The 21,752-nt window shown below is 36.0% G+C and overlaps 1 protein-coding gene across 4 annotated transcripts in view; it reads right to left on the bottom strand.

Annotated features, from left to right (window-relative positions):
- SLC25A40 (solute carrier family 25 member 40) overlaps nucleotides 1–21,752 on the bottom strand; it is a 63,300-nt gene that overhangs the window by 10,290 nt on the left and 31,258 nt on the right. For 2 of the 4 annotated variants that reach the window (XM_025872827.2, XM_073898752.1), the window contains 7 exons: nucleotides 16,573–16,640; nucleotides 14,365–14,489; nucleotides 13,372–13,545; nucleotides 10,230–10,339; nucleotides 8,864–8,945; nucleotides 4,267–4,347; nucleotides 458–3,866 (listed from right to left, as the gene is read on the bottom strand). In XM_025872827.2, the coding sequence (XP_025728612.1) occupies nucleotides 3,754–3,866; nucleotides 4,267–4,347; nucleotides 8,864–8,945; nucleotides 10,230–10,339; nucleotides 13,372–13,545; nucleotides 14,365–14,489; nucleotides 16,573–16,640 (753 nt within the window). In that variant the 3' untranslated portion in view covers nucleotides 458–3,753. Of the gene's footprint in view, nucleotides 1–457; nucleotides 3,867–4,266; nucleotides 4,348–8,863; nucleotides 8,946–10,229; nucleotides 10,340–13,371; nucleotides 13,546–14,364; nucleotides 14,490–16,572; nucleotides 16,641–21,752 lie in introns of those variants that run through there. The other 2 variants (XM_073898754.1, XM_073898753.1) reach the window with 2 other exon arrangements.

Consider the following 21,752-nt stretch of genomic DNA (forward strand, 5'->3'; position numbering starts at 1 on the left):
GTCTCAATCTTTAATTTTAGATGGTAGTGTTTACTGTTTACACACCCTACCCAAAACAGAATGCTGAATTATATGCTAATAATTCCATGTGCATTTTGTTGCCTTGATGTACTATATTTGTTGCATGTATATTAAACGTTTTGTACCATGCAGTAGTGCTTATATTTTTACCTTCAAGACAACTTACTGGATTCAGCTGTACACTGTACTTTTTGTTTTAGCAAATACGGTAAATGTATATTACTCAACACCTAAAATACTAATATGACAAAAGGTTTTGGACAAATCTTTATTTCAACTCAAATATCCTTTTATTTAAAAAAAATTACATGATCTGCTTTATAATACACAGTTATCGGTTGAAGTTGTACAATACAGTAGTGATTTTGGTAGTTGCTAACATAATTATATAAGAGCCATGTTTGTTTTCTCACCTATAAAATGGAAACATCATCTTCTCAGAACCTATGATGGCATCAAGATGATGTCAGCATTAAATGAAATTATATAAACTAAGTTATTTAAGTCGTATTTACTAGACTTACACACAGGTTTTCAAGTGGTTAAAAGTGTGTCTCAAATTGACAACTTAGGGAAATTCTTGGTCAATTCCCTCTGAAATGTCACACAACTGCTTTGAACATCAGGGCTCTTAAGTATTTTTTAATTGGTTCCCTTTGTTCTTCTGGAAGCAAAGCAGTTTTTCTTTTTTAAGCATTAGTTCTTTTTAACTGATAGGAAGGGGCAGATAAAAATCACATCAATGTTATTATGGTCCCTTTTCAAAGTCTATTCTGGTCCAAACCAGTCCTTACTATATAAGTCCCCATTTTCTATAGTGCTGATGATTTCTCTAAAACCCAACTGAAGCTAAAGTTTCACTACATAAGACTCAGCCTTACTACATGTGACACATTCTGGTGTGTGCTGTGCTGTGCTAAACTATGCTACCCTCTTTTCTTTTCAGTTAAAATAATTGCTGGTCTTGGGGGGGCGGGAAACCAAACCCAACTCTGTAATTCTTAGACCTGTGCCAAAAATACTTGCTTGGTTTCCAGTTGCCTTCCTGTTTTTCCTTCCTTGGGACTAACTTCCGTTGCCTGACTGAGACTGCCCGGTCCAGGTACGTTTAATTGTCTTCATCTTAGGAGCATTTCCTGACAGTCCCCGCAAGCTCAGTGGAGAATCCCTCAGCACTCCCTCTGCAGCCCTGTCAATCACAGCTCAGCCAGCTTTGTAGCCAAGTGAGTATCTGAAGCACTTCCTATCTCCAGTGCTTCTTAAACTTGAGGCGGCCACGGAAAAGATCGGAGATGTCAAATGATAGGTTAAAATTTATTTAAAAAGTTTGTTTTGGAAAAAAAATTAAAACCTGATATACTAAACTTTCCCATATCCCTGGAATTCATGCTCCAGAAAGAGGGAAGAATTTATTTATTTTTAAAGATTTTATTTATTTGAGAGACAGAGAGAAAGCACAAGAGATGGGGGGAGGGTCAGAGGGAGAAGCAGACTCCCCGCTGAGCAGGAAGCCCGATTGCGGGACTCAATCCCAGGACTCCAGGATCATGACCTGAGCTGAAGGCAGTCGCTTAACCAACTGAGCCACCCAGGTGCCCAAGAGGTAAGAATTTAAAGGAGTCTAAGCATAGTGAATAGTTTCCTAGAAATAAAAGAAAAATTTATTTTAACTTCATATCTGCTTGTTCAAAAAGTCAAATGTGTATTATATGGAAGGTGGCAAAGATGTAAAACTTGAATTTCTTTTTTAAAAATGTACACACACATAAGGAAGTACACGTATTTGTTAGAAAATTTCACGTAGATCGAAACTATTAGCTTTCAGAAACATGACCAAGATTATAATTTCTAGCCAAGTGCTTTTCAGTTGCTACTATTTTTTTTTGTTTAAATAAAGCATTAATGCTTCTTTACCACTTAAGTATAAAGAAAGCTTCAATTCACCCTTTTCATGCAGATACATGGCTGTAATATGTACTAGAAAAGCTACTAGGGAATTAGATTTATTTTAGGCATAAATGCTAAGAATTTTCCATAAGTGCAGTCTGTTTTGGGGGTGGGAGGGCGATGGGGATTTCCCTACTGGTATTTCTATTAAGTTGAAATATGTGACTGCTTCTTAATAATTATAAATTTAAATTTTTCTCTTTTCTACCAGTTACCAAAAAGCATAACAGAACAAAGGTAAATTTAAATTTAATACCGTTAAACAGCAGTGTTTATAAAATACAGCATTAACATAATGATTTTATATGAAAATAGCTTGAAGCACAGTGATAATTTTAAGCATAAAATACTTTAATGGAAATGTAAGTTAAAGCCATAAACATTTATGATTTTATAGATATGTATGTTAAAAATTTAAGGGAAATCAACACAGGATAAAGTAAACACAAGATTACATACTAACCCTATATAGTTTATTTCTGACGAAACATATGAACTTTTCTCCTAAAATACAAAATACATAATTCCTCTACCAACACTAGAGATCTATCACCTAACTATATATTACTCTATTTTAGGAAAAAAAACCAAAACTTCACATTGTCATAGCATACACATAGACTGCAATAAAGTGCTTTTTCTTATAGGATATAGATCCTGAGAAAATAAATCAAAAACAAAAATAACATTTCTGTCCCTCCATCATAGTCCTGTTTCATTCCTACAGCCATGAGCTACATTACTGAGCCATTAGCCTGTAGTGACTAAAAGCTGTTTGTTCAAGGAAACAGTGGCCTCTTTAGTCTCTTGATGTAGCATACTAACATGAGATGTGTAAAATCAAGGGACACTGTGGAAGTACTTGTGGCTTATACTGTGTTAATTTCAGTGTTGTTAAGACAACAATACGTGTGACCTCGAGAGCTCCACAAACAGTGATACCTGGATTCCAAGACAGCTGAAACCAGGGCCCTTCCCAGGCTGAAACGTTCTTTTTACCACTCTAAATATAATGTGGTTTTCCAGTGCACACCCAAGATTCACTGTGCCAAACATTTAACACAATCAGTAAAGACTCCTTCTCTCTTGTAGAAACAGTAGATAATAGTCTTTAGTCACCAAAAATATCTTTATCACATAAACAGTTATATTCTGGTTCATAAAGATAAAACAGCCATACCTTTAGGCAGAGAAATCCTAATACTGGTGAAGCCTTATCACAGCAACAGGAGGTGTAAAATAAAAAAACTAATGCATTTGAATTAAAAAAAATCTAATAGGTAATTAGGTAAATGCGAATAATGTTATTTAAAGACTGCCATCTATTATCTATTTTGTTGGAATACTTAAATATCTATGTGCATGATTTAAGTGTGAGTTAGAGACAGGAATTTTTCTTCTAGACTCTGCACATCATTCAGCACACAATTCAAAATGTTCTGATATATCTGACACATTCCCAATGACGTTATACCGAAATCTATAATATCAAACTCTCAAGAGATTATCACTTTCAGTGCTAAGGAATAATTTTTCCTTTCTTTACAGGAACATTTAATGGTGTGACTTCTGGAATATCTTTTTCAATATCTCAAAAATCAGAGTAACAGAATTTATTTTAAAATTAGGGTTATGATTCAGAGGCAAAGTAGAAATTACTGCTCATTTAAATCATAAGAAAGAAATATATAAAACCATTTTAAGATAATGGTGAAAGAGTTTTTGCCCAAGAGTCTCCATCTTACTATTTGGCTTTGGTTGTTAATTCAAGTTGAAACAGCATCACTAGTATTGTTGTCTTCGAGCATTTTGCTTTTGGAAAAAAGCCTTCCCAAATTCATAGGTACTGATCATAATAGCACAAGCAGGAGCAATTTTAATTAAACGGGGAATGAGGCCTGAAAAGAGAATAGAAAAAAAATCAGAACAAATTTTGCCTTATGTTTAAAAAATATAATTTTTAAAAAAGATTTTATTTGAGAGAGTGAGAGCACAAGCGCACGCATCAGCAGAGGGAGAAGCAGAGGGAGAGGGAGAAGCAGACTCCTTGCTGATCAGGGAGCCCGATGCCAGGCTCGATCCTGGAACTCCGGGATCATGACCTGAGCTGAAGGCATATGCTTAACTGACTGAGCCACCCAGGCATCCCTAAGATGTTTGCTTTAATATCATAAATGTGGTATGTTTTCATAAATGGGGAATGTTTTCAATAATTTCCTGCTTAAAGTTAATTTAGGAAGATGACAGATGTAAAAGTAACCATTTTATTCAACAATTTGGTAAAGCACGTATTTTTACCTGTAAATAATCCTGCAAATCCATTCTTAGCAACAATGTTCTTCATGATAGTCCAGGTTGACATAGGCAAAGGCATAGAAACTAAATGTTAAAGAAATAATACTTTATAAATTATCCCTTAATAACTTATAATACACATAATACACATAAAAATGTTTGACCTTTGGGCATGTATAATCATTATAATAAGAACAGATCTATTTACCTAAAATTTACCCAAAATCTTATTTCTAACAATTGGATTCATTAAAAAGAATTAGAAGAAGGTCTTTAAGGTGTATACAACTGGATATAATCAAGGGGGAATATACAGATGGAGTCTCTGAATTAAGTTTCTTAAGCTTGGTGGTGGGTAGTATCCTTTATACATATTTCCATGCCTTAAAATGAAAAATTTAAAAGATGTACAGAAATTTTCATGGGGTCCCCAAAGCCAAACAGAAGCCCTGATAACCATTTTTCATTACATTTTTATTGCACATCTTTAAAAAAATGTTTTTTTCCTAAGAAGTTCTGAAAAGAATAGCTCACTCTCCCTAGGGAGGTCTGTCTGCCTTTATTAAAACCTTTCTGAACAGATGTGCCAGTCTCTCTCTTTTTTTTAAAAGATTTGTCTGACAGAGACACAGCGAGACAGGGAACACAAGCAGGGGGAGCGGGAGAGGGAGAAGCAGGCTTCCCGCTGAGCAGGGAGCCCGATGCGGGGTTCGATCCCAGGACCCTGGGATCATGACCTGAGCTGAAGGCAGACGCTTAATGACTGAGCCACCCAGGCGCCCCTAGATGTGCCAGTCTTGATATCAATCTTGTCTCCTCCAAAGGGCAGACTTAGCCTTTTTTTAAACAAAATTCTGCATTTTTATAAAATTTGATGAAAAAAATATTTCAAACTGTACAGTCACTAGAAGCACACTTGGCATCTCCAGCCTTTAATTAACAGTAACATCTCTCTTATTTGCAACCACTCAAATATCTTAAAGTAAAAAACTATTTTTTAAAAACAAAAATAGATGTCACTGATGTTCAAACACACAGCTATGAATGAGCTATTCATGCACAAAGTTTACTTACCTTCATTTTACACAGTGATTCTAAGCAGCTGCCTTAGGTCCCAGATTACTAGATCAGTGGGTAAAAAAGGAGTCTGCTAGGAAGCAGGCACACTACACCACGTGAACACTGTGACAGCTGACACACTGAGGTTATCAAAGTCTTGGTTTGAGATCAGCTGGATGAGAGGCAAACGCTGCTACAGTAACCCCATTAGCTGCTCAGAGCTGCATTTATAAGACTATGATAGTCAATGTGAACGTGGATGACAACTCGGAGTCATTCAGAAAGATTAAGCTATGTATTATTAAGCATGCCCAGGGAAAAAAAAGAAAAGGTTGGAGAAAGACAGCTTTTAAAAATGGCTTTTTAGAATTTTACCACTTAATGGCATGGGCTCATTATCTCAAATCTCATTTGCAGAAATACCAGATTCTCTGACCATGAAGATAAATGAGGTTTTGTGATTTATTTAAGACGCTGTATGATCAATATAAATCTGTAGGTATAAAGATAATAACTATAGCAATCCAACAGGACGGAGGCATTTTTGAAACCAAGACAAAGTATTTATGAATGAAATTTAACTTTCTAAAGAAAGTTAATGACAAAAATTTTACATGACAAGTCGGCAACTTCTTCATGTTTAAATTATTCCATTTACATTTTGGAAACAACTAGTGAAAGAAAGGAAGCCCAGTAGCCAGGTATTTTTAGAATTCAAGATCCAAAGTGGTCCCTATTTAAATAGCAGGGTGCAATCAGTGCAGAAGAGAATGGACAGAAAGCGTTACCAACTGAAGGTAAGCCTCGGTCACACGCTCATCAAATCTCCAAAGTATCTCCTGCCTAAAGTTCCAACACTCTAGAGCTATTCCTACAGGTAATAAGTAACTTCTTACGTTGTAAGGAAACACTGGTTATTTCATATTTCAAGCATAGACAACAATAAAAGAAACACTCATTTACTGACCATCCACATTTATCAAATCCTAGCAATTATGCAGCAAATATATTCCCTCTCAGTATTCTTCTTCCTCTTTCCTGAGAGGTAAACACTCTCTTGTCTTTCTTTTTTCCTTTATCTTTCTCATGCTTGTGTTTAAACTTTATTACATCTGAACATATCCATAAATAATATATACTCTTGCTTATCATGCTCTTAAACTTTGTATAAATACTATCACACTGCACATTTGTACATTAGGATTATCCATATTGGCAATACAGCTATATTTGATTTATTTTTTATATGGATTATCACAGTTTGCCCATTTCCTTGCCAGGGACTATTTTGGTGCTTTCTACCTTTTTGAAGAATCCTGCAGTGAGTATCCTTGTACACGTGCAGACGTTTCTCTAGGGCACATATCAAAGGTGGAAAGCTGCTTGTTCAAAGAGCCTTTTTTGAGACTGCCAGATTATTTTCCAAACTCAGACTCCCACCTGCCCGGCATGAGCACTCCCGCCAACAACCCAGTGCATATCAAATGTCCTCTCACTGCCCTTCTGGTTGGCATCGTCCGCATGACTACTAAGATGGAGCCTTTCTCTTCACAAATTTGTCACATATAACCATTTTTTAATGGTTTTAAAATTTCTGTTGAAGAATTTTAAAATACTGAATATGTTCATAGAAAAAAATTTAACTGCAACTGTCGAAAACAGGTGGATCTGAGCTAGGTTTAAAAACCTGAAAGGTGACATTAAATTTTTTTAAATTATAAATGATGGGCTCATAAGTGAGGAAATAGTTGTCTCTATTATGAAATCTGGCACTCACTACATCCTAATATGTTTCTTTTCCATTACATTATGAGCTGTTTGAGGACTTAGAGACGGCCTCACTAGTCTGTATAGACCAGCATGGTGCACTCAAATCAGGAGTCGACTAATGGATGGGAGACATGGTCAAAGTGCGCTGCTACAGAGATCATATTCTTACAAGGAACTCAGCATCATTTTCTATAGAACACTTCTTATTTTTCTTTTTGCTTAGAGGTAATGGATTTGCTGTAGCTGAGCTACAGAGTGGAGAACGCCTCCACTCTTTGGTGGGTTAAAAAATGATAAAATGAGAAAAAATAGGGGTTATCACTCAAATCAGAAGTGTAGTTTGCAGTAAAAGCATATCTTGCTAAATATACCTGGTTCATAGCTGAAGCAGAGTAACAGGTAAAAGTGACCAATGATAACCATACAAAATAAAGACCTAAGACTTATTTAAGGTTTCTCCTTTGGGGTTTACTGGAGAAACACTAGAAAAAAAAGAGTGATAGGTGAGAGTTGAATCTAGTGAAAGAAGATGCCTCCTTGATGCCCGTCTCAAGGAGGATGTACAATCACTATCACCTAGGGAACATTTTCAGAATACACAAGTTAAGAGTCCCAGATTAGGTCTTTATGACAGTCCACTGGCGGTGGTGCCCAGCTTTAGATGTAATGAAAAAGCACCCCAGGTGACTCCAGTTAAGTGGCTCTCAGAAGAGAGCCACTTAGAGCATCAGAATCTAACTGTAGAGATTCCCACCTTTTCCCTCACTATCGCCACGAGTCATGAATCACACCAAAGACCATATTCCTACTAAATTAAACACTTCACGTAATAGAGGAAACAGGAATTCTGATGAGTTGGAAGGGAGAATAAAACAAAATAATTTTGAACTATCAGGGGAGAACAGATAGGGCTTAGGCAGCTAGAAGGCTCCCACCCAAAACAGAAGTGGGAAGAACCCTGATAATAAACTTTGTTACTTTTCAGGTTTTAGTTAGCTCCTATTACAAGAATGGACTAAGAGTCTGGAAAGTCAAGGACAAAGCAGTCACTAATATTCATCAGATTCAGGTGTTTGTAAACAGTGTTTCTTTCAACAATTATAATACCTATTTTACTTGTATACAGAATATGCTGGTGGGTTTGAACAATAGAACAATTTATTAACATTATTATAATAGATTTATCAATCATGAGGTTTACATGACACATTTTTGTAATAGATAATTTCCAATGGATTTGCCACACCTTCTATAGATAATAATGACAGAGGAATCTAGCAGAAGCTCCTTAGAGTGTACTTTTGTTCTAGAAGAAATTACAGGTTATAAAGAGGTAAACATAGGATAACAGGTAGGAAAAAACCGTATCAAAAGGAAGGGAAGCTAAAAAACATTAAGACTGAAATGTATACACAAAACTAATGAAACAAAGCACACCAAGAGAAAAAGCATTCCCATGAATTTCCTATCCTTCACCCTAATTTGTCTAGATTTATTTGAAAGAATAGTTATATAGTACATAGTTTTCTCTTTAGCAGGTATAAGACTTAACTGATGGCAGGCAAAATATATAGATTTTTAAATTTCTTAAGTTTTGAAGGGAGTTGAGAGTATTTTTTTCTCTGGGCATTCCATTCTAACAGTATAGTAGTTTCAGTTAAAGCAGCAGAGGTTGAAAAAGAAATCTTATTTTTCTTATTTAGATAGTCCCATCTGGAAAGGAAAAACCGATCATGGCATCTTGAAAATGTTTTAAATTACTTAAACTTACTTTTATGACTTTCATATGTCCAAAGTTGAGTCTGCTTTTGTGTTTTTACCACATCGAATGGCAAAGTTGCAACAGCTGCAAACTAGCAAAAAGTACAATTAATTTAAATCTACCTTTAAATTTTTTCTTAATATTTTTATATTCTTCTAAGGTAGCACATTATTGAAGTTTAAAGAATGGAATCGTAACTAAACTTAAACTTAAGATGAAACCAGACACATTCAATGAGAAGTTTTCATTTGGTTCCAGTAGGTCAGCACCTCACTCTAGGTCATCACAAATTCATTTTTTAAGTATGTGGAAATAAGAAAACTCTGTGGCCAAGATCATGATGATATGAACCTGCATAAAAGACCACTACACAGCTTTACATTACGTGGAGGAGTGGAAATAGTGAACTCTCTACTACCTAAAAATGGTCATTTGAGATTCCTCCCTTCTGACTCTAATTTCTGTTAAAATTCTTTGTTGTTTTCTTTTTTTTTTCCTGTTAAAATTCTTCTAAGAAATACTTAGCCAAAGAAACAGAAATTAGCAGCAGAGGATGAAATGACTTCTACTCAATCTCATTATATATATGAAATAACAAACACTCCATGAAATATTACCTAACCAGATATACTGGCATTAATTTAATGAACTGACAAATATTTGGTAAGTAATAAAGCACTAATTAAAAATTATAGCTGTAATGATCTAACAAATCAAAAAATTTTCAGAAAAACATAATAATGTATTTGTAATATAATAAAAACATACACACAAAGTACATTTAAAAATATTTAGTGGCTAGGGGTGCCTGGGTGGCTCAGTCTGTTAAGTGTCTGCCTTCGGCTCAGGTCATGATCCCGGGGTCCTGGGATCCAGCCCCGCACTGGGCTCCCTGCTCAGTGGGGAGTCTGCTTCTCCCTTTCTCCCTCCCCCCACTCATGCTTACTCTCTCTCTCCCTCTCTAAAATGAATAAATTTTTTTTTTTTAAAGATTTTATTTATTTGACAGAGAGACAGAGAGAGAGAGGGAACACAAGCAGGGGGAGTGGGAGAGGGAGAAGCAGGTTTCCCGCTGAGCAGGGAGCCCGACGCGGGGCTTGATCCCAGGACCCTGGGACCATGACCTGAGCTGAAGGCAGATGCCCAACGACTGAGCCACCCAGGAGCCCCAATAAATAAAATCTTTAAAAAATAAAATATTTAGTGGCTAAATAAATGATTTCCTCAAAATAGGAGAGTCAATACTTAGAAAATTTTTAAAGCACTGCAGCCCAAAAGTGATACCTCAATAATATGAAATGCTATCTAATCTTTCATTGTTTTAATAGGACAATTACCATTATTCTGGAATATTAACAAGAAAATACCAACTTACAGAACCAGACAATGCCCCTGAAGTAAAGTTGATCATAAATGTTGGTTCGTATAAACCAGATTTCGCACACAACCACTTCTTTAAAACTTCATAGTTATACCAGTACATTGCTATAAAAACAGAAAATGAAATAAACACATAATTTAGAAGTGAAATGGGGACTTTAAATATATAAGGTTATATATTAAAGGAAAAGGGAAAGTCTAACCCTGATACATCCTACTTTCTCCTTGGACACACATACTAGGTGAGACTGAAAAATTCAAAGAAAAGGAACCAAGTCCTCAGAAATATTCTAGCAGTTTTATAAACAAATATACAACAGTAAAGTAGGACTTTAATTCTAAAACCTGACAAGGACGACAGAAGAAAGGACAACTATAATTCAATCTCATTCATTAACACAGGTATAAAAATTCTTAAAAAAAAAAAAAAAAGGCAACCAAACCCAGAAGTATTTCATAAAACATCATATACTATGACTAAACTGGGTTCTCATAAGAGGAATGCAAAGGTAGTAAATGCTAACAAACCCTTTAAATGTGAAACGCCACATTAAAAGAACCATGGGATCGTCTAAAATTGATGGAAAAGAATTTCATAAAATTCAACCCATTTTCATTTTTAAAGCAATTTCTTCGAAACCTTGAGATAACAGGAAATTTCCTTAACTAGAAAAAGGATATACATCAAGAACCCTTAGCAAAAGTAATTAATGGTGAAACAACAGAATTATTTCCTTAAGCATGAGAAAAATGATAGGGATGCAACATCATTGCTATTATTCAAAACTGTCCTAGGAAGCACAGTAAGACACAAAAAAAATAAAAGCTCTGTTAATTAAAAATGAAGAAACAAAATAGTTACAATTTATATTGTCTATTTTTAATAGACAAATTAAGGAAATCCAAGATAGGCAAAGTAAAATTAATAACAGGAAATCCAAGATAGGCAAAGTAAAATTAATAATAGTTTTAAAAGTAACTGAATATTAAATATAATCTAACACAGGAAAATTAATTGTAACACTGCACTGGCCTAAGATTTGGAATTTTTATTTTAATAGAGCTTTTAAAATAGCTACCAAAGTTGAAGGTGGGTGTAACTATAAATAAATCTTAAAAAAAAAAAGGTTGTATATAATATTTATGAAGAAAAATGTAAAACTCTACTAACACACTTTAAAGAAAAACTATATAATAGAGATGACATTCTTGGGGAAAAAAATAAGGTAACATCAAGATTTTTAATAATGCACCAGTAGTTTAGACAACACCAGTATCAGCACAAGCTCAGACAAACTGGCCAGCAGAACAGATGTATGCATACGTGAAGCTCTGATGGGACAGGTAACCCTGCAAATCCCTGGAGCAAATGTGGTGACTCATAAATGATGCTGGGACAACCATCCATCCATATGAGGGGGGGATAAAGTTGAGTATTTATCTCAGTTCTTAACTGCAAATCAATTATGGATAAATGGCCAATGAAATGGTGCACAACCTCATCAATAGGCAGGCAAATATAAGTTAAAGTGAGATACCACTTTAAATTACTGGAGAAACAAAACTTAAGAGCTTTGACAGTAAAAGTACTGGTGAGGGTATGAAATGAAGGAACAGGAAGCTGGTAGGTGTACTGATCTATATAGTCACTTTAGAAAAGAATCTGACATTATGTAATAATTAAAGTGTGTATATTTATATGAACTAGCAAATTGAATACTGGAGAAATCCTTGTATGTGTACAACAAGAGTCTATTAAAAATATTCTTGTTTTTAGCACTTTCTTGTTTACTCATAAATAAGTAAAAATGAAAAAAAAGTTTCACATAAAAAGAAAAATGAAACAAGATTTTTGAGTAAAATATGCATCTTTTAAAGCTCAAAAATAGGGGCGCCTGGGTGGCTCAGTGGGTTGGGCGTCTGCCTTTGGCTCAGGTCATGATCCCGAGGTCCTGGGATCGAGCCCCGCATCAGGCTCCCTATTCAGCGGGAAGCCTGCTTCTCCCTCTCCTTCTGCTCCTCCCCCTGCCTCTGCTCTTTCTCTCACTCTGTGTCAAATAAATAAAATCTTAAAAAAAATAAATAAATCTCAGAAATAGGCAAAACTAAGTAACATATTGTTTGGCAATAATACACATGTGGTAAAACTATTTTTTAAAAATCAAATGAGTGATAAAGTTCAGTATAGTGGTTACAACTGGAGATGTTGACAGCGGAGGTGAATGAATATTATGTGGTTTCATGATTTAAAAAATCGCAGTGTTCTAGTTCACAGATTGAATGGTGACCTCACAAGTGTTCGTTTTATCAATATACTTCATAATTTATACTATGTTACTTATGTGTCAAATATCATATAATAAAAAAAGAAAAATTGGCCTAGGAATCTGTATTTTTAAATCACATAACTAAACACAAAATGCTGAAGAGGAATACTAATGGAAAGGGCAAGATGCATAGAGATGTGAAGAGAGCACAAGAAAAGGATTAATTCGAAGGAAAAAAAAGGAATTTTGAAGCATGCACATTTTATAAGTTGTTAGTTTTGCACTTTCTCATGATTTTCTCCCTCTTAAGAATTCAGTAATTAGCACAACCTCCTCTCTGATTTATAATAGCGTTTTACAGGATACTCATTTAAAGGGGAAGATTTTTATCTCTAATAACTGAAAAAGTAGAAATCAATATAATTCACAGGTGCTCTTAAACATTTTATATTTTGATTTGTAGTTGTTCACTTACCTTAGCAATTATCGCATTTAGGGTAAGATTAAAGGTAGTTTGTTTTATCTAAATGTGAATATATACCGATTAATAGCTTTAAAAAAATGAAACAGAAGGAAAACAGAAAGTTAGGCTTGAATTAGAAACTACCCGTCCAATAAAGACTCATAAAGATCTGAGGGCCCAACACTGAACTAGAAGTCTGTGGTCACCAAAGAAGATAACTTACCTTTAGCCATAAAGGGCTTCAAATTTACTTAATTTAAAAGTGATATATATAATGAATCATTGAACACTACATCAAAAACTAATGATGTACTACATGTTGGCTAACTGAATAAAAAATAAAAAAATAAAAGTGATACATAAGACAACGCTACCTAAAATTTAGCAGATACTAAGATAAATCCTACCTGAGAATGGTACATCTCTAAGAACAGTAGGAATCCAGCCCCTCCAAAGGGAAATCCAACCATCTTCAGATACTTTCTTGCTGACAAATTGATGCAATTCTTTGTAAGAAAACTTCTTAGATTGCATCTTGGTTCTAATCAATTCTAATGGACTTATCACAGTTACTGCACCTACTAATATAAACAAGCAGATATAAGAAAACAAAAACAAAGCCATGTACTATGCAAACACACATGCAAAAATATTTCATGCATTTTATGTATGTATCTTTCATTCTGAAATGTCTGCAAACCTTAAAATCAAATATCTAATGATGCCAACATATTGGTGCACATTTTTTCTCCTTGATAAAGGTATTTCTTAAAAGCCTGCTTTCATATAACTTACTCTTTCTGGTTTCAACTCTTTAAGATTTTATTTTTTTTTAAGTAATCTCTACACCCAACGTGGGGCTCGAACTCACAACCCCAAGGTCAAGAGTCGTGTGCTCCACCAACTGAGCCAGCCAGGCACCACTGGTTTCAACTCTTCACGAGCACTTCCAGAAATATTACACATCAATTAAACTACTATAAAACCTCACTCCCACAGCACGGAGAAAAATATCTTTCTGCACAGATGCAAATTTCCTTCTCATTAAACTCTGAATCCCAGAGTTATCTATACGGAAAATGATTCAGGACTTGGGCATCAATTTGACATCAACTTGACATCGGATATCTGACATCTGATGTCATTCTAAAATCTAGAATCTAAAGTCTAAACTCTCCGGTCCAAGATTCAATAGGGATGGGTTGATCCCATCTTATTCTGATGGCAATTGCTACATACTATATGACTTCTAGAGGAGAGGTATTAACAAATTAGTACAAGCTACAATGCAAAATGTACCAATACTCTGCATTTTATACAAAATTATCTGTGACTGTCAAAATTGTAAAAGAAGTTTTAAACAGAAGTCAAAATGAAAATACAGTAAGTTTATTACTTACATCTGGCAACAATTCCGGCAATAATTGGTATACGACTTTCATTTTCTCCTAATTTTGATCTCAGGAGAGCAGATAATTGATCATAGCAGGTAAAATAAATAACTGTGGCAGGAACTGCCATCACTCTGTTAGAAAAACACCAACAAAAAGATTTATACAAAACTGTCAAAAGGCTTAAATGTATTATTTATAAGCTAAAATCCTTATACTGTATATAAGCTGAAAACCATAACGAATCAGCCAATGAAATCGATTTTTCTTTTATTTGAAAATTATTAGTGTTTAACTTAGGCAACAAAAAGATGTACATTAGTATCTGCCCTACAGAAGTTTAGAGTCTAGTTGTGAAGGTAAGTTACAGAGCACTTGCTCAGGTCATCAACAGGAAAAGACTAAAGACTACCTCCTTGATTTGTTCTATTGTTTCTGGTCTCCCAAAAATCTTCCTTCCCAATTACATTCACTGTAATATGAAAAATCCCTGAAGTAAAAAATACAAGAGCATTTGTAAAATATTTTTGAACTTTGGACAGAGTATCATACCTGCTTGTATCCAGAAATAAATTACAATTAATGTTGCCAGAATATATATAGTTTTGAGGAAATTCCAGTGGCATATTCTTTCAAATGAAATCATCAAAAGGGAATTATTAATAAAATTAAACACAAAGTTGCAGGCACTGTCATGTTATATATATTAATACAACAAGAAACCAGTTTATGTTTATGGTCTGACTAAGGGACATTCACAGACCATACTTTGAAATCCCTAATGTTCCACAGTGAAGTTTGATGATGAGAATTTAGAAATAGAATTGACTGCTGGTCTTGGATCAGCCACTAACTTTATAACCTTAGGCACTGTTTAAAATGTATGCCTCAGGGGCGCCTGGGTGGCTCAGTCGTTAAGCATCTGCCTTCGGCTCAGGTCATGATCCCAGAGTCCTGGCCTGTGTTGGGCTCCCTGCTCAGCGTGAAGTCTGCTTCTCCCTCTCCCTCTCCCACTCCCCCTGCTTATGTTTCTTCTCTCGCTGTCTCTCTCTGTCAAATAAATCTTAAAAAGAAAAAAAAGTATGCCTCAAAGTGACTAACTGCTCCACAAAAAAGATACATTAAAAAGAAATGAAGCAAAAAAAGGTATTACTTGGGATTTTTACATTCAGCCTTACTAGTTTATCATATTAACTCATATAATAGCTAGTTAGTAGAGAATTTAAATTATCCAAACAAGGGAAAGTATATATCACAGTATCTCTTATTATTTTTGTAAAACAAACAAAAAGTCAAGTAACACCAAGTTCTTAATTTCTGAAAATGAAAAAAAAATTATACTTGTGCACCAAAGACTTACCACAGCAGGCCTGGTTGCTCAAGTCTTCTTTATCTTCAGGGGGACCTTTTGCATGTTTGACCTTTCGCCAATTCCAAGGAATGTAGCCCTTGGAATATTCCATATAATAAGGTTTTTTTTGGTATGTCTCGAGCACAAAATCAACTTGTTTAGGTTGTTTTGTGCAAATGATGTGACTTTGGTAAACATATGTTTTTGTTTTAAGATTTTATTTATTTGACAGAGAGAGAGAGAAAGAGCACGAGTAGGCAGAGTGGCAGGCAGAGGGAGAAGGAGAAGCAGGCTCTCCGCTGGTAGGACTCGATCCCAGGACTCCAGGATCATGACCTGAGCCGAAGGCAGCCGCTTAACCGACTGAGCCACCCAGGCGCCCCTAAACATTTGCTTTCTTTTTGGGGGTCTGGGTCTTGGTAATCACAGGTGGTCACAAAGAAAGAATTTGCCTATGTCATCAATCCCCAATATAAGCACCAGACTGTGCCATCGAACACTTTGCACACGCCACTGCAGTTCAATGCTGGAAGAATAAGCCTGTCCTATGGGATGTCACCAGGGAGGGCTGTGGAAGTCTTATGCCTGCCTGGTCAGCTACTGTTGTGCCTTTTCCTTTCCTGATTCTGCTTTGTAGCCTTTTGCTGTAATAAGTCACAGACATGAGTATAACCTTCTTTAGGTCCTGTGAGTCCTTCTAACAAATCATCCAATGTGTGGGTGGTTGTGGGACTCACAAAACAATGCTGCAGAAAATGAAAAAGTCCCAATATTATAAATGCACAATTTTATCCAACCATGCCACTTATAAGGCAAAACAAAACAGCAACCATCATTTAGTGAGAAAATATTAAATTACAACTTACAAGGTAGGGGGAAGGCCACTCCACAGGGATTTAATGCCCTCATTTCGAACAATTTTCAAAAAGGCATCCTAAAATTATAATAGAAAAAAGTAGTCAAAATATATCCTTGAACCAGATATATAAACTTTTTGATAAATCATTGGTACTTTTATTCTTTCAAGCGTTTATTTCCAAAATGTGAACTTCTCAGATGTATGTCATATCCATTCTTAAAAAAAAAAAAAAAAAGGAATTTTCCTCAACTTTCACATACAAGTAAAACACTTCTGAATACTTGCTGTTCACAGAAAAAAATTTATGTTACTCAGCTACAGAGTATTCTACTTAGGGCTTAGATGCCTAGTTTTTAAAGGATTATTATAAAAAGGAAATCGAGTAATGGCAGAGAATAGGTCAGATTAACTCTCTTGACCAACTACAGAATCTGAGAAAAAATTATTTAAACCCAGTACTTGAAATCTCTGGAGAGGAATCAAACCACAGGTAAAAATCAGTGGGGAGTCTGTTGTTAAAAGACAAAGCAAGGAGGGAGATTTGCAAATTTGCAGCTTTTGTCTGTAGAAGTGGCAAAGAACAGCCCATTTACTTGCTTGAGATGGCAAATACAGAGTCCAGGCTGACAGAATATTCAGAAACTTAGGTAGGAAAAGGTGGCACTACAGAAAACATAAGCCCCAAAGTTTGCATACAAAATCAGCCACCAAACTTGGCTCACCGATAAATTACGCAATCCCAGAGCAAGACAACAAAGTCCTGGACCAAAAAAAAAAACAAAAAAAAGCAGAAGCTAAAGGCTGAGTGGAAATTTCAGCTGCAACCCAACACAGGGGAGCCTGACTTTGGAGTGTTAATCCAGCCAAAGTTAACTGCCTTCTAGAACAAAATGGACTCTTTAGCAGAATATAAAAGAAATCCAGAGTTTTTACAATGCATCATTCATAATGTCCACTATACAATCAAAATTCCTAAGACATAAAAAGAAACAAGAAAATGTGCCCATATATAAAGAAAAAGTAGTCAAGAGAAACCAACACTGAAATTTCAGATAATACAACTAGCAGGCAAGAATTCTAAAGGAGCTATTATAAATATATTCAAAAACTTAAAAGATGATATATAGATAATGAATGAACAAATTTGGAATTTCAGCACAGAAACAGTTACCATAAAAACCAGCCAAATGAAAATTCTAAACCTGAAGCGAAAAATTCACTAAGTGGGCTAACAGCAGAAAGGAAACACAAGTAGAGTCACTGAACTTGAAGACAGATCTTCAGTCTGAAGGAGGAGGAGGAAAAAGAATGAAGAAAAATGTAGACGCTCAGGGACCTGATGGGAAACATCAAGTGGTAAAACTGGTTTATTTGGAATCATAGAAGAGAAGAGAACAGGACAGGAAATAACCTACAGAAATGACGGCCAAAAACTTCCCCAAATATGTGAAAGACATCAATTTACAGAGCCCCAAATCAGAAAAGATCCCAAGCAAAATAAAAAGACAATGAAAACAGAAAAGGAAAAGCAAAAACGACAAAACGCATCTAGAGAACGGATGAAACAAATGAAGGCTAACTTCTCCTAAGACACAGGGAAGGTCACAAGATAATGTAATGAATGGCATGTTTAAGGCACTGAAGAAAACTATGCCAGAATTTCGTATGCTGCCAAAATAGGCTTCAAAAATGCTTGACAAAGACATTTCAGTAGAACAAAAACTGAAAGTAAAACTGCCAAAATACCTGCGTGAAAGAAATGCTGAAAAAACGCTCTTTGGGAAAAAGGGCTATGATGCTACAAAAAGCAACTAAGATCTTCAAAAAAGGAAGGAAGTAAAGAAGAAATGGTAAATATACAGTTATATATGAAAAAAATTATTTTTCCCCTTCCTCCTTTTAACTACTTTAAAAGCTATGACTCTTTAAATAAAAAAGTTCTAACAGCGAGTTGTGGAATCTATAATGTACACGAAGTCACAGCACCAAGAAAGGAGAATGCTGTCAAGAACCAGGTGGGGTCTAAGTATATGGACCCTACTTGCAAATTACCAAGTTAGCCCGCCACAGTACCATGAGAGCTGGCCGAAGGCAAGAATCTCAGGCTGAAGAGGTAACGGACAGTTTATTACTCACAGGAACAGCAGCAGCCAGAATACCAGCATTTCTGTACCAGTTTCCTGAGCCCCAATTTCCACAGAACACGTGAGGGAGTCTGGATGACATCGAACACACAGTGGCCTGCATTACAACAGGGGAAATCTGACCTGCGGGGACCTAAATCCTCTGTAATGGGAGTGAGGATACCTTCCCTTTGCTCTAGAGGGAGACAGTGTATCTTCCAAGGTTATTCACTATACAAACACCCTGGAAAAGATGGCAAGGAATATTAAGGGCAGTCAGCACCTTGCTCACAAGATACGTAGAAACGGTGAAAGACTTGGGAGAATTGTCTCCCTAGAAATGGGAACAGAGAAATCAATGTAATATTATAATCCAACTAATCAAAAAGAAGGCAAGAAAGGAGAAGAAAACCAAAAAGCAACAACAGAGGGAGCAAAGAGCAAAAAACAAAGATAGTAGACTGACACCCAACCACGTTAGGAAGTCCTTTAAAGGTAACTACTAACTTTTCCAATTAAAAATCAGAGATTGTCAGGGGACTAAAAAAACAAGGCCCAGCTGTATGTTGTCTTGGAGAAAAAGGATGGAAAAAGATACACCTTATAAACACCAGGAGAAAGCTGGAGTGGCTGCATTACTATCAGACAAAAGATTTCAAGATAATGAGTATTACCAGTGATAAAAAGAAATACATTTCATTAAAATAAAATGTATCAGAAAAATGTATCAAGTATAAATGTATATGTCCCTAAAACAGGGCTTCAAAACCCATGAAGCAAACCCGAGAACTCAAAGCGAAAAGAAACAAGCTGTCAATCATAATTGAAGATTTTTATATCCTCTTTCATTGACAGAATTGAAAAAAAAAATTAGTAAGAATTTAGAAGATCTAAATGAAGTACCAGCCATCCTGACCTGATGGTTTACAGGACACTATATGCCCAACAATTGCAGAATATAGGTTTTTAAAGTGGACATAAAATATTCACCAAGACAGATCATATGTAGGGCCATTAAGCAAGACTCAATAAATTTCAAAAATCTAAATTTACAGAGTATATTCCTCTGACTGGAATAAAAGTAGAAATCAGAAACAATAGGATTCTAGAAAATATCCAATTATTAATAAATATTATACTTCTAAATAACCATGGCAAAAAAAGAAATTACAGGGGAAATTAGAAAATATTTCAAATGACTGATATTAAAAATTGGGATACATCAGGGGCGCCTGGGTGGCTCAGTTGTTAAGTGTCTGCCTTCGGCTCAGGTCATGATCCCACGGTCCTGGGATTGAGCCCCGCACTGGGCTCCTTGCTAGGTGGGGAGCCTGCTTCTCCCTCTCCCACTCCCCCTGCTTGTGTTCCCTCTCTCGCTGTCTCTCTCTGTCAAATAAATAAATAAAATCTTAAAGAAAAAAAAATTGGGATACATCAAATTTAGCGCCCTGAAGGACAGTTGCCACTTCTGTCCTCAGGACAAGAAAAAAGTTCAACAAACTGAAAAATTAACAACCCCTCTTAGATTTAAAAAATAATCCAAGTCACAGGGCAAACTGCTACCCTGAAAACTGGATAAACAGATACAGAGACTCAGAGCTTACTAGAGTGGAAGCCTGCAGTTAGAACCAATGTTAATAACTACACTTTAAACTATAAATAACAAATTGCTGAAAGCTCAGTGTATATTAACTTGAGAATCAAAAACTGAGGGGGGCCTCCCCACTTTCATGAATTTTAGCTCTGTGAGTCCTACCAGATTCTCACTGTGATGATCAGAGAAAAATCTCCTCCTGCTTCCACCAGGGGAAGGGGAAATGTAACCAGTTTTGAAATATACCCCAAACCTGTATTCTCCTTAATAAAGCCTATACTCAAGGGAAAATATTTTATCAGAGCCTAAACCACTGTAGTTTTACCAAAATCTAACCAACCTGGGGCAAGGGAAACACCCCACTCATGTTCCTAAAGAATAAGACCTAATCACAGAACTATAGAATATTTCTCTTCCTCCATACCTAACACCACATCTCTAGGGCTCCTGTAAAACAACAGAGGATCGTAGCTTTGACAGAACCGTGAGCCTCAGACTCTGTTTGAGCAGTCTCTGGGGAAACTCAAAGATAACAGGCAAGACAAAAAAGAGGACACCAGAGGGAATTTTATTCTCTGACAACAAAGCTACAAGAAGCACTTAACACAGCCTTACCTGTAATCAGATAAACATTATCACCTGACAATAAAGCTGCATTGACCTCCGTTTTTTTTAACCCAATACAACATGTGTGGCTTTCAACAAAAGAAATTGCAAGTATGCTGAAAGGCAGAAAAACACAGTCTGAAGAAACAGAGCAAGCGTCAGAACCAGACTCATATATGGCAGAGATTTTAGAAGTATCAGACTGGGAATCTAAATAACTAAGATGAATACAGCAAGCATTCTACTGGTAGTGTCAGAGGGGCAGAGAAGAACAGAGAGTGGGATCACCCCACCAGTGTCAGTGCAAATGATAAGGTAAGCCAGAACTCCCTCTCTGCTCTCAGTCTGTTTGGGCTGCTATAACCAAGTACCTTATAGACGACAGAAATTTATATCCCACATTTCTGGAGGCTGGAAGTCCCAGATCAGGGTCTCTGATTTCTTCTTGTATCCTCACCTGGTCGAAGGGCAAGGAGGCTCTGGGCCTCTTCTACAAGGTCATTAATTCCTTAGGTCTCTGCCCTCATGACCTAATCACCTTCAGCTCCACCTCCTAATACCATCACTTCAGGCCGTAGGATTTCAACATATGAATTTTGGGTAGACAAGACACAAACAGTCAGATCACAGCACCTGTCTAACAGTAAAGAGGTTCTCCACAACACAGTGTGTCTGTGGATGCTAAGGGAGAAACCTGAACTTCCAGCTATACGCAGCACTAACAAGGTGGCACCCCTCTTCCTCTGAGGTGTCAAAGAAGCCAGGTAAAACAGAATGTTTAAATGAGATTCACAATGTAATACGCAAAATTTCCTGGTTTCAATAAAAAAATCACTTGTCATTCGAAGAACCAAGATGTCTAAA

Source organism: Callorhinus ursinus, unplaced genomic scaffold (assembly GCF_003265705.2).
Source record: "Callorhinus ursinus isolate GAN/ISIS: 27379988/994484 unplaced genomic scaffold, GSC_fseal_2.0 scaffold12, whole genome shotgun sequence".
Lineage (NCBI taxonomy): Eukaryota > Metazoa > Chordata > Mammalia > Carnivora > Otariidae > Callorhinus > Callorhinus ursinus.